General features: G+C 41.6%; 2 protein-coding genes across 4 annotated transcripts; both read left to right on the forward strand.

Moving 5' to 3' along the window:
* Window positions 1-57: 57 nt before the first annotated feature.
* Window positions 58-5,212, forward strand: irf2bp1 (interferon regulatory factor 2 binding protein 1). Of its 2 annotated transcripts, none has more exons than XR_006378720.1 (3): window positions 58-1,373; window positions 1,724-2,114; window positions 2,576-5,212. XR_006378720.1 is itself a non-coding variant. In XM_044203646.1 (3 exons), exons 1-2 carry the CDS (start codon window positions 361-363, stop codon window positions 2,022-2,024), a joined length of 1,314 nt encoding a protein of 437 aa, XP_044059581.1. In that variant the 5' UTR covers window positions 61-360; the 3' UTR covers window positions 2,025-2,058; window positions 2,576-5,212. The 2 variants fall into 2 exon arrangements, 1 of the variants encoding a protein (XP_044059581.1); XM_044203646.1 differs by having other exon boundaries at window positions 61-1,373; window positions 1,724-2,058.
* Window positions 5,213-9,557: 4,345 nt separating this feature from the next.
* On the forward strand, window positions 9,558-14,156 carry foxa3 (forkhead box A3). Of its 2 annotated transcripts, XM_044202836.1 has the most exons (3): window positions 9,558-10,026; window positions 11,335-12,707; window positions 12,816-14,156. In XM_044202836.1, the coding sequence occupies exons 1-2, from the start codon at window positions 9,955-9,957 to the stop codon at window positions 12,664-12,666; spliced, it is 1,404 nt and encodes a 467-aa protein (XP_044058771.1). In that variant the 5' UTR covers window positions 9,558-9,954; the 3' UTR covers window positions 12,667-12,707; window positions 12,816-14,156. The 2 variants fall into 2 exon arrangements, with proteins under 2 accessions (XP_044058771.1, XP_044058770.1); XM_044202835.1 differs by having other exon boundaries at window positions 11,335-14,156.
* Window positions 14,157-14,402: the final 246 nt, after the last annotated feature.

A 14,402-nucleotide genomic window follows, 5' to 3' on the forward strand; every position in this document is an offset into this window, starting at 1 on the left:
ACAAAACCAGGTAAGAAAACTCAATCACCCATAATGCACCTCCTAAGGTTACGTAACGTACCAGCGTCCGTCTGGGAAGCAGTTGACAGCAGTCAAGCGCAGGCCGAAGTGGGTAAACAAAACAAACATATAAAAAAAGAGCCAAAACAACTCTAAGTTTGATCTAATTTTATATCTGTAGAATGCGTAACATTGTTCTAAAGCAGTTTGAAGCCCGTTAATGTAGTAGAAAGTCGTTAGCAAAGAGAGGGCGTGCACCTGTCAAAGATAAATAGGTTAACGCAGCTAACGTGTGCTAGCACGTTAGCAAGCTAGCTGGCTCGTTGAACGCGCTCAGGTTAGCTAGCTTGCTAGCCAGCCATGTCGTCCCCCTCCTCCTCGTCCAGGCGCCAGTGGTGCTACCTGTGCGACCTGCCGAAGATGCCGTGGACTGTGGTGTGGGACTTCAGCGAGGTGGTGTGTCGTGGCTGTGTAAACTACGAGGGAGCTAATCAGATTGAATTCCTGATAGCGAGCGCCCGACAACTGAAACGAACTCACGGGATGCAGGACGGTAACGTCAGGTCACCTGGTCCCTCTCCTAATAAACACGGCACATCTGGCAGAGGAGAGGCGGCGGCAGACGGAGGCAGGCCGCATACCGACCGCTTTGACAAAGGTGGAAGAGGAGAAAGTACCGGGTCAACTATTCGTGTGCCGCCGAACGGGTTACACCGTGACGGCCAGCCGCCTCAAGAAGTGAACCGCCAGAGCCCCAGCGGCAACCGGAGACCCATGCTAGGTGCAGCCATCCCCCCTAGTCTAGTAACTCAAGGTATTGCAGGGATTCCCCATGGGCTACTTGCGGGCATGCCGGCCGGTCTGACCGCCAGGACAGCCCCCATGGGCAACCCTATGATCTTCCCTGCCCCGGTGCTGGCCGAGATGAGCCGCAGACAGCTGGGTATAGGGATGGGGATAGCCCCTTTTATCACTCCAGAGCTGGAGCGAGAGCTCAGCTCGTCCCAGAACCAGCCCAAGATACAGACGCAGGTCCACACTGCTGTGGCTGGCAGCAGCGGCAGCAAAAGTACAGGCCTCCCTTCTTCATCCTCGGCTGGAGGTGTAAGCCAGACGAGCCCCAAGCCTGCCTCATCTCCAGCCAGACAGCCACGCCCCCTAGCAGCGAGGTCTGGCGGGGAGCCCCTGGGATCCAGCACCTCAGCAGAGGCGGCCACAACTGCTGCAGCATTACCCCACAGTGGTGCCTCTGAGCTGGGATCAGCATCTGCCGCCAACACCCATTCAACCGGAAACACTCTGTCCTGCACCTTGTGTCATGAGAGGCTGGAAGACACACACTTTGTTCAGTGTCCATCAATACCAGGACATAGGTTTGTATGTTTGCTATGTTTTTGTCTTTTGTTAAGGTGGCGTTGTAGTGAATAGCCTGCAACAATTTGTGGATTAGTTTGAAAGTTGTTTGAGCGTTTTCTTGTTACACCTTACAAATTTATGTTTCCATAAATAAAATGCCTTCTTTTTGGTCCGACCATGTAAGTAATTTAAGCCAGCACTTTAGGCTCTGGTATTGTCTCTATTTGTTATTAGTTTTTACATTTTATAGACTAAAAATTGAGTTAGTTACTTGAAAAAAATAACTTATTAGTGAAATAGCCATTACTTTATTTACATCTCACTGAAAGTTGTAATAACCTGCCTTCTCTACCTCCACCAAATTTAGGTTCTGCTTCCCGTGCACCAGAGTGTACATCCAGAGCCGGCGAGGTGATGGGGAGGTGTACTGCCCCAGCGGAGATCGCTGTCCGTTGGATAACTCTCCCAATAGTCCCCCTTGGGCCTTCATGCAGGGAGAGGTCTCCACCATACTGGGCACTGCTGGAGCAGGAGCTGCATCGGCTGCTGCATCTGGAGCTGGGACCGGGCCTGGAGCTGCGGGTGCGTCTGGGGCCGGGAGTGGATCTGCCAGTGGAGCTGGAGCTGGAAGTGGAGATGTCACCGTCAAGAAAGAGAGAGAGACGTGATTTTCATGGAAACCAGGACCCAACACAGCAACAGGCAGGTCCACAGACATCTGACCACCCCTAGTCTGAAGTCTGGCAGCAGTTTGCATTGTGAGGCTATTTTACAAGAAAGCTCCTTAATTTACTCCATTGTCAAGTAATGCTTTTGCCATACTTTAGTCAGTCCTCTCTGACATATACAGAATACTCATCTGTTACATAAGTTATTTAATTTCAATTGAAAAGGAATTTCTATTCTAATGTTATCAAAAATTTTGTTGAGTTATCGATTCCCCAAATTTTATCATGCAGGCTCTCAAATGTGAAGAAACAAATCGATAAATATTAGGTAGATTGATGAAATTTAGAGAAGCAGGAGAGATACACAATGACGTATCAGGCTTCAACGAGGTTGTATGACAACATAGTCAGATTATTGTACAGTTATTGTAACTGTATTTGTTGTAAGTTCCACTACAGTTTGCCTAATCTAGACCACAAAGCTTTGATATTGTGGGAGGTTACTCTGTGTAATTTCATGTTGTTTAGTTGTTTGCTTTTTGTCACCCCAGACTTGTATCGTACACCAGAAGGAGACAGTGCACTGGACCGCTGAGAGATCCAGAAGAGCAGCAACACAGCGACTCACAGTTCAGAAAATCACCATTACACAGGTCTTAACTCCACCTACTCACCCCACCCAGTTTTATCAACATTATCAGGCTTCGCCACATTGTCATTATAATTTATTATTTCTTTTCTCAAGTTTGACTTTGCCAACTTTCAACCTAAATCCTATAGTTCTGATGTAATGAGAATGTGAAAAATTAAATTTCATTAATCACATTCACTTTCCCAGTGCATCCTGTGCTTCGTCAGCTCAACCTCGTCAACTCTGGAAAACAATCCTATGTCAAATGCTCAGTGCAGCAAACAGCAGAGTTCTTGGTGAAAAAAACAAACAAAAGCTTACACCACTATTACAATAATTTGAAAGATGATGTAATCACATAAAAAATATTCACACCATAACTTGAATATGCACTTTAAGAAACAATTATATATATATTCCTCTATATGGCCACCAGTGTATTAACATATAATTGGCATTGGTTTTATATGCTAAAGGTAGCTAGCATAGCTGCTACTGGTAGCTAATTAGCAGACCTAACATAGGGATGTTTATTGTTTCAAATTACCCTTCTCAAACTCACAGAAAGTAGCCATGGTCCAGTGTTTATTGTAACGGTACACTCAATATTGTGTTTGCATGAGAAAGCACAAATGCTTGTTTTGACAAATCCAACACAAATGTTGATATACTAAAACAGAAGCCACGGTTGTTCTGTATCTTCTTCTTGTTTATGAACAAACTGTTGTCCGGCAGCATGTAGCAGGAGGTCAGATATCAGACTCTTCACAGTAAAATACAGGCTGTTCTGAGCCGAAAACAAATTGGAACTTATCCGTCTCGGACAAAATGCCATTTTCTCAGTCAGCGCTTGGACTAAATGAAATATTTGTGCTTCTACAAATACAATTTACGTTCAGCTGACATGAAATTGACAGTTATGATAACAAAGTGTATCTTAAGTTTGAAATACAGATGTATTGTTTTTTATTGTTTCGTGACTGACTGTGTACTGACGCACAATCAGATTTGATTTTTTTTTTCAAACAAATGGAAAAAATCTCCACTAAAACGCCTAAACATGCAATCGACATGAGATGTGGACATTTCCCTGTGTGCGTCTGCGCATTCGTTTCCCATCAGCTTTAAATAAAGCAGACTTTGACTCAGAGAAAGGAGAATGTTTGCTGTGTAGAAACAACCAGTTAATCTGTCAAAGCATCCACCAGCCACAGAGACTCTGTTTTTGACTGTATTTAAATATTGCTTTCATACAAGATCCAGCCCAGCCTACGCTTTACCCCGAATGTATATGAAAAGATATCTATTGATAGGCCTAGGACTATATTTTATACTAGAATATTAAATGTTATATACTCTATAGATCTGTAATAGTAGGTATGTGCAATCCTTCGTCATAGTATATGCAACAGTTTGGAATATGTAATTAAAAACGATTGTGTGTCATTTCTTAAACCTTTTGTTTTTTTAAAGTGAGAATCCACCTAAAAGCAGAAATGTTCTGTAAACCTGAAAGGATTAATATTGTTTATGAATTTGTTTCTCCCAAAACTAGAGACAAGACAACCTTCTTATCATGTGACACTTTTATGGAGCTTTTATGGAGTGGAAACTGTATTTACAAGTATATTATCGGTTTTGAAATCATCAGCGTTGCAATAAAATTAATCTTGATTTAAACACACAACCTCACAGTCTTTGAGTTTGCATTCCGTTTATAGTCAGTGGAACAAACGTGGATGACCATACATACTGTACATCTAATCCAGTTTGTCACGTTTTCATACTTTTTTTGCCAATTGCATAAAAATGTGCAGGAATTTCATGTTCCTAAATTGAACAATCCAATATTATAATAATAACGAATTAGTTTTTTGGTGGATTCTCTCTTTATGTGCAGTATGTACTTGTCAGTACAGAAGCACAGACAAACCAAAGGCAATTCTATGCCCAAACTGATGTTTCTGGATGTAAATGTTTTATGGGGGGAAAAAAATATTGCTATAGTTCTTGGCCAGGTCTTAACCAGTTTTCTTCATCAAGCCGTTACAGTTTACAGGCCCGTGTGGTCTACTGTACTCTACTGGGATTTTACATATAAAAGTCTATAGTATACAGCAAATACTTAATAGGCCTTCTATATTGAGAGAATATCCCACAGATCAGGTCTGTTGTAGAGAAATATCTTTGAAGAAGTGGAATTTAAGTTTAATATGCACTGATACATCATGCAATCCATTGTTAAGTGCCTTTTTAAAATGTTAACCGTCTGTTTGTCTGGGAACCTCAGGGGAAGTAGGAGTGCAATGGCTTTTTTTATTGTCTAGTCAATGATTAACCTGAATCTGTTTCCCTTCAATCGCCATCAGACGGCTTTTGCTTTTATCCGAAGTCTTTGTAAAGTCAGCCGGCCGTTTATTGTTTGGATATGGTCTCTCCTCGCATCTCTCTCTACGTTGAGTTTCTTTTCATTCATGTGTCATTTTTAGATCTGTTGGTTTTATTGTGGCTTCATGTACAAAATAGAAACCAGGAATAAATGAGATGGAAATTTGTACTTGTTTTTCATTTCTTGAGTTTTACCACTGAGATTTAATCATGTTAAATACCTTATTTATGAGGAAAACTTCACAAAATATAGCAAATCGAGACCCTTCTGTTAGAATTTTTTCTGATTTGACGTATTATATGAATATACAGACTTTTCTAGACCCTGTTCTCTGAATGTTGCTTAATTAATCCACACAGTGTTAGCCAGCTAAAATGAATTTTGTAATTTCTCATCTACCTAAGTCGATTCTTCAAACTGAAGTGAAGGATTGATTTTGTAATCTTGTATTATGACAAAAATAAAGGGATTCAGTATTTACCAGAATTATATTCCCGGCAGTGTGGAGAAGGGTTTAAAACACTTAAATCACCATGACGATAAAATATAATATAAATATAATGTAACCGTTAAACCACAACAGGAAACAGTTTAAAGCAAAGGAAGTCACATATCTCAAACTTATCTTAATTAAGCGATTTACACAATTGACTTAAATCAAAAATAATAATTACATCCAAGCAGTACAAGTACATGTAATTTATAGTAATGATGCAAGAACATTTCATACATTTAGTGTCTAATCTCCCTCAAATGTGATTGTTGCCAATGTATTTTGTTCCATGATTCTAATAAGAAGAGATTTTATTTAATTTATCATGTACATGTATTTAACCTTGTATTGTGGAAAATGGTAGTAATTATTCAATCTTGGTGATTTCTTCTTTGTAGTAGCCTACATGCTCTTTCTGAAAACCGGATTGATAAGAACACAGAACGGGAGCATTCATTCACTGAAAACGAGTTAATGTATGAGGTTAACCTTGAAATCTTGATCATGATCCAGCTGACTGCAGTTTAGCAACTTTGAGATTAATGATTTGTTGGTCAGACAGCAGCTCCATCGTGTAAATTTAGCATCCAAACCTGGTTTAAAAGAAATGAAAAATCCAGGCTCATGTCAAACATTCACATCAAGTTAACTCCATGTACTGAGCAGTCAGTGACTGCGAAGAAACTTAGTTAGTTTTGAACCCTGGTCACTTTAATTCAGTATGGCTAATCGAAAAACAAATCCGGACTTTGAAGAACCAAACAAACTTTCTGTAGGAACTCTTTTCTGCAAGTGTTTTCTGTTTTCCAGTGGCCACAAGATGGCGCTCTTACGCTCTTTACCGCAGTGAAAGAGCAGAGGCTGCTGGGACAAGTTGATATTTTTATCATCTTTTATCATATGCAGGATAATATCAGGGCCTGCAGAGCCTGAACAAGCCTTGGAAGCCCTTAAAATTACGTCTAAACAGAACGAACTTACAGGTCTTAAATACAGAATAACAGAAACAAATACACACTGTATGAAAAATTCTGTGCAGGCAGCTTGGAACCGGCTTAAAGTGATAAACTCTTAATGATGAAGCTGCTTTTTATTATGAAGAAGAAGAGAGAAGGAGTGTGTGGGGGGGAGCGTTTAATTATTCCTCCCCATCGTCCAGCCTTCGTGCTCCTGGTAGGCCGATCTGTCGTTTCCTCCATTAGTGTCAGCTCATTACAGCTATTGTTAAACCAATTATAGAGGTGTTAATGGACGATGGAAGGCTCATTGGCATGAAAAACGGCCCGCAGAGAGAGGATATGGCTAAATGTGTGTTGGGGGGAAAAAAATGGGACCTTAAAGGAACATTACACCAATCAAATATGCATATTAAGAGGCAGGCTTGAAGCTTGATACGTCAAGGCCAAAATACAGAGTTCATCCTTCAGCGAGTGTGTGAAATAAGTACATAAACCAGGTTCAAAGAGCATCCATCTGCAGATATTTTGTATGATTAAGAGATAACAGGCAGTGAAACCACCAAAACAGCATCTCTTTACTCGGTTTATTTTCTAATTAATTAAGTGTAGTAGTCCTAGGTGGCACTCAGCAGAGCACAATGCTTACCCACTGCTGAAATCTCCATCCAAAACAGTTCAGAACAGGTTCAGAGCAACTTGAATTGAAGTGATGCTGTGTTAGATTCCCCACTGCTACTTGAAAGCAGCAAAATTATAGCTAAAAAAAAGGTACTAATTGAACAAAAAATGTCCTACATATGAATCACCACCCACATTTAGCCTAATAAACTGATCTCTGATTGTAAACAAGTGAGGTATCTTTTTATTTATCCTCTTTTATTTCATGTATCTGTAGATCTGAATCATTCTGAAGGAGTTTAAGACCTTTTGCTTGTAATGTTGCTGATGGAGCAAATTGGAGGGCTATTCTGCTGTCAGACTGGATAAAGAAGTTCAGCAATAAACCAGAAAGAAGTGTATTGGGTGGGACCCAGCCCTCAAAGTACCTGTTTATTCCCATGTGATGGTTATTTGGATGAAAATCCATCGAAAACCATTTCATCGACCTCTTCAGGATATTCACCAAACTAAGGCTTGTACCTCCCTTTCTCAAAACTAGACTTAATATTTAGTTGAATTAGTTTTTGCATTATTATGATCAGAAGCTGGAGGGTCAGAGTTTACTAACCTTTTTATTTACAACCATATCGCCGTCCAGATGAAAAAAGCTCATCTCTGTCAGGCTTAATTACATCATTACAGACACTGAGGTGTTACCTCATTCCACGTGTTAATCGACTTGACAGCGTTTTGCAAACAGGCGATAATCGTCTTTACAGGTGATGGCTGATTGACAATATCACACAGAGCTGCAGCTGAAATATGACGATGGGAAACATGATGTCTGGCTGATCATTTGGTGGTAAATATTAAGAAAATAATCCGTCCTGTGGTTGATTATCGAAGGAAAACTCAATTATCCTGAAGACACAGTTTTAGTGAAGGCAACACAGCCATCAGGCGGGCGCGAGAGATCTGTCACATCCTGTTCGTATCGTACAAAGTTTCCAAAAAAAACTTTCCAGGGATATAAAATGTAACCAGATGTTGCCCAAATTGAATCTGGTCCTTTCTATTTAAACACTTCTGCATACCTGTGGTGCATCTGCGCGCTGATACACCATCCTGTTATTTCTTATTTCCTCGGGATCTTTTCTCAGAGTCTAATCCCGTCGACCTCCTGCCTGCGCATCAATTACATCTCCATTGACTGGCCATTAGGCAGAGGCATTGACATTCACAGGCCCCCGTCTGCACCGAGGCCGATGTGTATTCCACAACACAGGAGTCCGGCCCTATGCATTACACCAGGATTACATTATTTATTGTATTTCTGTGTGGCGTCTGGTCGCGAATGCGTCTTTGGAGAAAAGAAAGTTCTCCGAGAAGTTCCCAGGGAAGGAGGTCTCTCACATTCAACCGAGCCAAATGCACCCACAGACTGCGCACATGAGCATCCACGAAACTTTAAATGAGCCAAATGGAACTGAACAAAATTAAGATCTTACATGCAAGTGATATTGGATAAAAGCTCTGTATACTCAAAGAGCTTCGTTTACGCACCATTTACGCACATTGTGGTGTGTCTGTTGGTACCTTTTAAGTTATTGATCTTATTTGACCTGATTTTTGGTGTTGCAGTAGCATTCCTATATGTGCCACAAGTCCGTTTTTATTTATTCTGAGAAGGTTTATCAGTGTGGTGGTGGGAACTTTGGGGGGTTGCTCAAAGATGTTCTGATAGTCTTCATTTGATAGTCAAAGATTTCCTAATAGTCGTGATTTTTTTCATAAAAATCAGGGAAATATTTGAATATCAAATCCCAGAATCTGAAATAAGTTTGGCGGTTGTTAAATTAAACCCTCAGAGAATGTGTTAAAATGCTCATAGCCCCAGAGAAGTGATAGCCGAGGGAATTAACGACTTTCACGCCCCTCACCATACATACACGCACAAACACGTCACAGAACCGTCCCCACCCCATTAAAAGTAGTTCAATATCTAGTTTTTTTTTTGCAAACTAAAATTACATAGGCCTATTATGATGATCAAAACGTTTTTCTAGTTGATTTCCAGAAACTGCCAAAGAAAAGAGACTTTATTCAGTTGTTTTGAGTTGAAAAGAAGCGACATTATCGCATTTTTGGGGCAAATTCTTTCATCTAGCCTATTTACAGAACAAACACATTCTTTCATAACCTGTTTGATCATTCACTTTTGGCCGTATTAACACCTCGGCCTGAACTTCACTGCTATATTTAAAAAAACAAATCCACTCAGCTCTGTCACTGAAGGATTACGGGACAGTCATTCGTCCGGGTGGCCCCAGTGCTGCCACAGGGCCAATATACAGCACGCCAGGGGGCCACATCGGCCTTTTTGCTTGGCCCTTCCTGGTACACGGTATTCAAATGTCAGGAGCGGGGCGGGACACGCCGGCACCTTATAAGACGAGGACGTCCAGGTTTCTCTACTGCATTTGCGAGCTACACCTCCTCTTGCCACACGCTGCGTCCCGAGGACCGGTGGACAGAAAAAAAACGGGCCATAAGAAGAAGTCAACATCCGATGAGCCGTAACAAGATTAATGTTATGAAACCATGGATGACTGACAAAAAAGAAATATTGACTTTACTATTCCCAGGAGCAGACCGTCGCATCACTCTTTGATTTGTTCCCCACACATTTTTGACTCTAGATATTTTTTTCCCTCTTTCTTGGCAAAAGGGAAACACCTTTCTGTGTGGATTTTTGCCGAAAACATCCAACTCTGCGAAGGATTTTATATTTCTTTGATATTTAAAAAAAAAAATCCGGTCATAGATAAGTATTTCTCCACCATAGACGTGTGTTTGGGATGTTGAGCTCTGTGAAGATGGAAGCCCATGATCTACCAGAGTGGAATACTTTCTACAGCGAGGCCAGTGAGGTAAAGACACGTTCACACATATAAATAACACTAAATTAATCACACTGTTTTTATTTCCTTGACTTGTAGCACAAGACTTGTGGGATAAGTCTAAGGTTTTTTTCTTGGAAGTGAAAAACAGCTGACAGAATTTTATTTGCGCACATTTTCAGCAAAACAGCTTTAATCCTACGACAAATTATAAAATAAATATTAGAAAGATTTTACATAAAATCTTAAGCTCCTATGGAAATATAGTAGGAGTACCATAATAATTCAAATAACTTTAAGAGTAACATTGCGTATCAAGGCGCACTTAATTTTTTTTTTTACTGGAGTATAAGAATTACCAGCGGCAGAATAATGTCAAAAAGTAAAATAATTAATATATTCTTCTTCTGTAAAAACCCCAACAGGAACATTATACAAATAGTATTAAAAACAAAACAGAAACAAATAGCAACAGGTATTTTCCCAAGCCACTAACTTGTTAATTCGATTTGACATTTTTAATTGAATTATTTATACGTGTAGCCCAATATAAATAGAATTCTACATATTCCGGTTCAAACTTGCTCATCAAAAGGCTTTTGTGTCCCCGCAGCCGCCAAAGTGCTGCGACAATTCAGGTGTAAATGTAACAAGACTTTTTTCTCACTAATTCAATTAGGGTTAATTCCATCAGCAGCTTCACTTCTCACCTCGCCTCGACCTGATGAAATTACCAAGAAGAAAGAGTCTGATAATATTTAACCAATGAGCAGTGAGCAAGCGGGCGGATTTAGTTTTTTCGCATATTAAATACAATCAGAAAAAAATGGGAAATTTAACACGGAATTATTCAGCCTTGACAAGCACAAGAAGAAATAGAACAGGAAATAATCAAATTCCTTCAGTTGAGTAGCGAACATTTGGTTTACTTGTTTTTTCCACGGAAGCAGTGGAGGAGGCCGTCTGAACTGAGAGGCACCATGACGCGCTTTTTACGCATTTTCAGGTTAACATCGCTGTGTGAAATCCATGTCCTCTCCGCGCACTGAGAGCTTCATTGTGCATTGATAAGGAGTCACTTTTTAGCCTAAACGGAGAGTCAAACCTCTTTACTTTCACATTTAAACATTCATTTTATTGCAGTAATTTCATTTAATATCACTTAAATACTACAAAACTGTTTATGTTGTTTGCTTTCTAAATGTTATAAATTAAAGGTCAATATTAGTTAATTATAGTCTATTATTTATTTATTATGGCTGTAATGGTTGTTGCATGTTTGTCAACTGATATTTCCTGTGAATAACCAGATGTTGTTGTGTTCCTCTTTGCCTCCAGATGTATTCCTCTCCCGGCACCATGAACTCTGGTCTGGGCTCCATGGGCTCCATGGCCACCATCAACAGCTACATTAACTTGAACCCAGCCACCGCTTCCCCTGCAGGCATGAACATGGCATACCCGAGCTCCAGCCTCAGCAGTTCCCCGCTGGCCTCCATGGGCTCCGGGCCCAGCCACATGTCCCTCTCCCCGGTGGCTTCGTCCCTCAGCACGGGCCCTTTAACCCAGCTGGGCCCTGCTGCTGCAGGCTCACTGGGCTCCTTGTCCCATTACCAGAACATGGGCCAGTCCATGAGCCAGCTGGGGTACCCCTCCACTGCAACCCTGAGCCGGGCCGGGCCCAAGGAGATTCCCCCGAAGCCCTACCGACGCTCCCTGACCCACGCCAAGCCGCCGTACTCCTACATCTCCCTCATCACTATGGCGATCCAGCAGAGTGGCAGCAAGATGCTCACCCTGAACGAGATCTACCAGTGGATCATGGACCTGTTCCCCTACTACCGCGAGAACCAGCAGCGTTGGCAGAACTCCATCCGCCACTCGCTCTCCTTCAACGACTGCTTTGTGAAGGTGGCTCGCTCTCCGGACAAGCCGGGCAAAGGCTCTTACTGGACTCTGCACCCGCAGTCAGGCAACATGTTTGAGAACGGCTGCTACCTGAGGCGCCAGAAACGCTTCAAGATCGAGGAGAAGATGGCAAAGAAAGGAAGCAAAAGCCAGGAGGTGGGCTCTGGGAAAGGAGGCCACAGTGGAGATCACCTGATGGAGGATCGCAGCCCCACAGGCGGATCAGAGGGCGCTGACTCTGCCCATTCAGACAACTCCCACCCGGGCTCCTCAGACGACCAGCCGCATCCCCGAAACTCCCTGGTTCCACTAGACTGCCCTCCACTGTCCTCCTCACACCTCCACAGCCCACCTGCCCCTCTGCCTCCCTCCTCCTCCACCTCATCCTCCATCCCTCCGTCCTCCTTGTCACTCTCAGCCACCTCCTCCTCCAACCCGCTCATCCACTCACAGTCTTTAGCGGGTAGCGCCCACCTCCTGCCCAGCGCCATGCAGCAGCACATGGACCTACAGAGTGATGCCCTCAAGTCTCTGGACCCCCACTACAACTTCAACCACCCCTTCTCCATCACCAACCTCATGTCCAACGAGCAGAAGATGGACCTCAAGTCCTACCAGGACCAGGTGATGGCCTACAACAGCTATACCGGTGGCTCTCCTGTGGGGGCCAAGCAGATCTACGACAGTCCAGGGCCCGCTGCCATGGACTCAGGCGCTTACTACCAAACTCTGTACAGCCGCTCGGTGCTCAATGCCTCCTAATATGGACACTTCTCCCCCCACACACACACCTGTCTGTAGAGGTGAGCCAAGATGGAGACTTCTCTTTCTCTCTGCCTTTTCTAAAATGGACACTCATGCACTCTTTATCTTCCTCTTTCTTTCTCTCTCCCTCTCTGGCTCTCGTCCAGTGGCCTTGGAAGAGACTCACATCTAAAATGGCTGCCGTGTTTGAGGGACCAAAGAACAGTTTTTTTCTTCTTCCAGCTCTGATGAACATGGAGACTGGTTGGTTACATGGAGGACAGAAAAGTGAAGCTGGATGATAATGAGTCTTAACTGATGATGAAGACATTTGACTCGCATGTGTGTAAGTCAATACAGAAGTCAGATCCTGTCTTTGCCTGTCGCAGGAGCACTGCATGTGGTAAAATTGGCTTTGTACAAAATGTAAATAGAGGTAATGTGGGGGGAAAAGGATATTTGCATTTATTTATGAAGGGAATAAATTTTTAATATATCTTGTATAGTACTCTGTTGACCAGTTACAACCCAAATGTGAGGTTTTGTTAATCCAAAGACTGAGAGAAGGAGGTGCGTTTCAGGTTACTGCTTCAGGCAGGTGTTACTGCAGTGGGAGACAGTTTTTATTTGTGTTACAGCATTTCACACTATGTTCCGTCAATTCTGTCAAATCAGGCATCCGTCAGTGTAAATGTAGCTCATGAAGTCTGTACTTTAAAAAAAAAAACGGTTTGTTATTTTGGTTGATATGAAGAAAAAAAAAGCCATTTTGTCCTTGTTGGTGCACAGAGGAAACATAAGTTAAAAAAATCTTCTGCAGCCAGAAGGAAAGAGGCAAAGTAACTGTGGTAAAAACTAAAAAAGCACGTTTTTAATTTTCCACAATCATTTCCTGTTGTTACCTACATGAGAGCATTCAAACCAAATGCCTTTCAACAGACTGTAACATTTTGAATAGCAGATAGCTGGCGAGGTGCATGGAGGAGTTCAGTCAATTACTAAAACAGTGGAGGGGAGGAGAGATGCACTAGGGAGGATTTACATACAGTACTTTGCACTATGGAGCTCCCAGTGGCCAGGTGGGCTGATAGTGTGTGTGTTTGTGTGTGTTACAACAATACTTAGGAACGCCCCCTTACACTGTCAATGCATCAGCTCAATGGGATCAGTGTAACAATGTCAAAGGGTGTCAAATAACCCTCGCTGTCTAAAAAGTGCCTTTTCTTTAAATGATAAGAGATCAATGTATCGACGATCTATTGAAGGATTATTCTGATAAACAGTAGACGACACAGAAGTTTCAGGTCACATGATGTCCTTTGTGGAGCATATTTTAGTTTCAAAGAGAAATGTCTTTTATTTAAGCTACCGTATGTTGCTTTTCGAACTTTGAAAGTGTGCTGATATAATATATTGTTTTTTTTGTTGTTGTTTCTGTTGGTTTAAATATGATTTAAATGATTCATGTTTCATTTTTCTTATTAAAAAGGCAAAAATCTGGGGAGAAATGATGCATTTGTTTTTCTTTTCCATCAATGTTAATGGAGGAAGTGTTCGCAAAATCATAAAAAGAGATCCCCTCTTTCAGGATTTTACATGTAAAAAATTACTTAAGGATATCAAAATCAAAATAGTGCCATCCAACTGGCTTTTATTATATTTTTTAAAAATCTCACATACAAGATTATGTGATTAACAATACAATATTAATACAAGATTAAATAATTTTCTAGATATATTTTGTAGCAAATTAT

This window comes from Siniperca chuatsi, linkage group LG7 (assembly GCF_020085105.1).
Source record: "Siniperca chuatsi isolate FFG_IHB_CAS linkage group LG7, ASM2008510v1, whole genome shotgun sequence".
Lineage (NCBI taxonomy): Eukaryota > Metazoa > Chordata > Actinopteri > Centrarchiformes > Sinipercidae > Siniperca > Siniperca chuatsi.

Bases quoted from the DNA above. Each gene is read 5' to 3' on its own strand.
- irf2bp1 (XM_044203646.1), top strand. From the start codon at position 361: ATGTCGTCCCCCTCCTCCTCGTCCAGGCGCCAGTGGTGCTACCTGTGC. The intron at 1,374-1,723 runs GTTTGTATGTTT...CACCAAATTTAG, and splicing joins CCATCAATACCAGGACATAG to GTTCTGCTTCCCGTGCACCA.
- foxa3 (XM_044202835.1), top strand. From the start codon at position 9,955: ATGTTGAGCTCTGTGAAGATGGAAGCCCATGATCTACCAGAGTGGAAT. The intron at 10,027-11,334 runs GTAAAGACACGT...CTTTGCCTCCAG, and splicing joins TCTACAGCGAGGCCAGTGAG to ATGTATTCCTCTCCCGGCAC.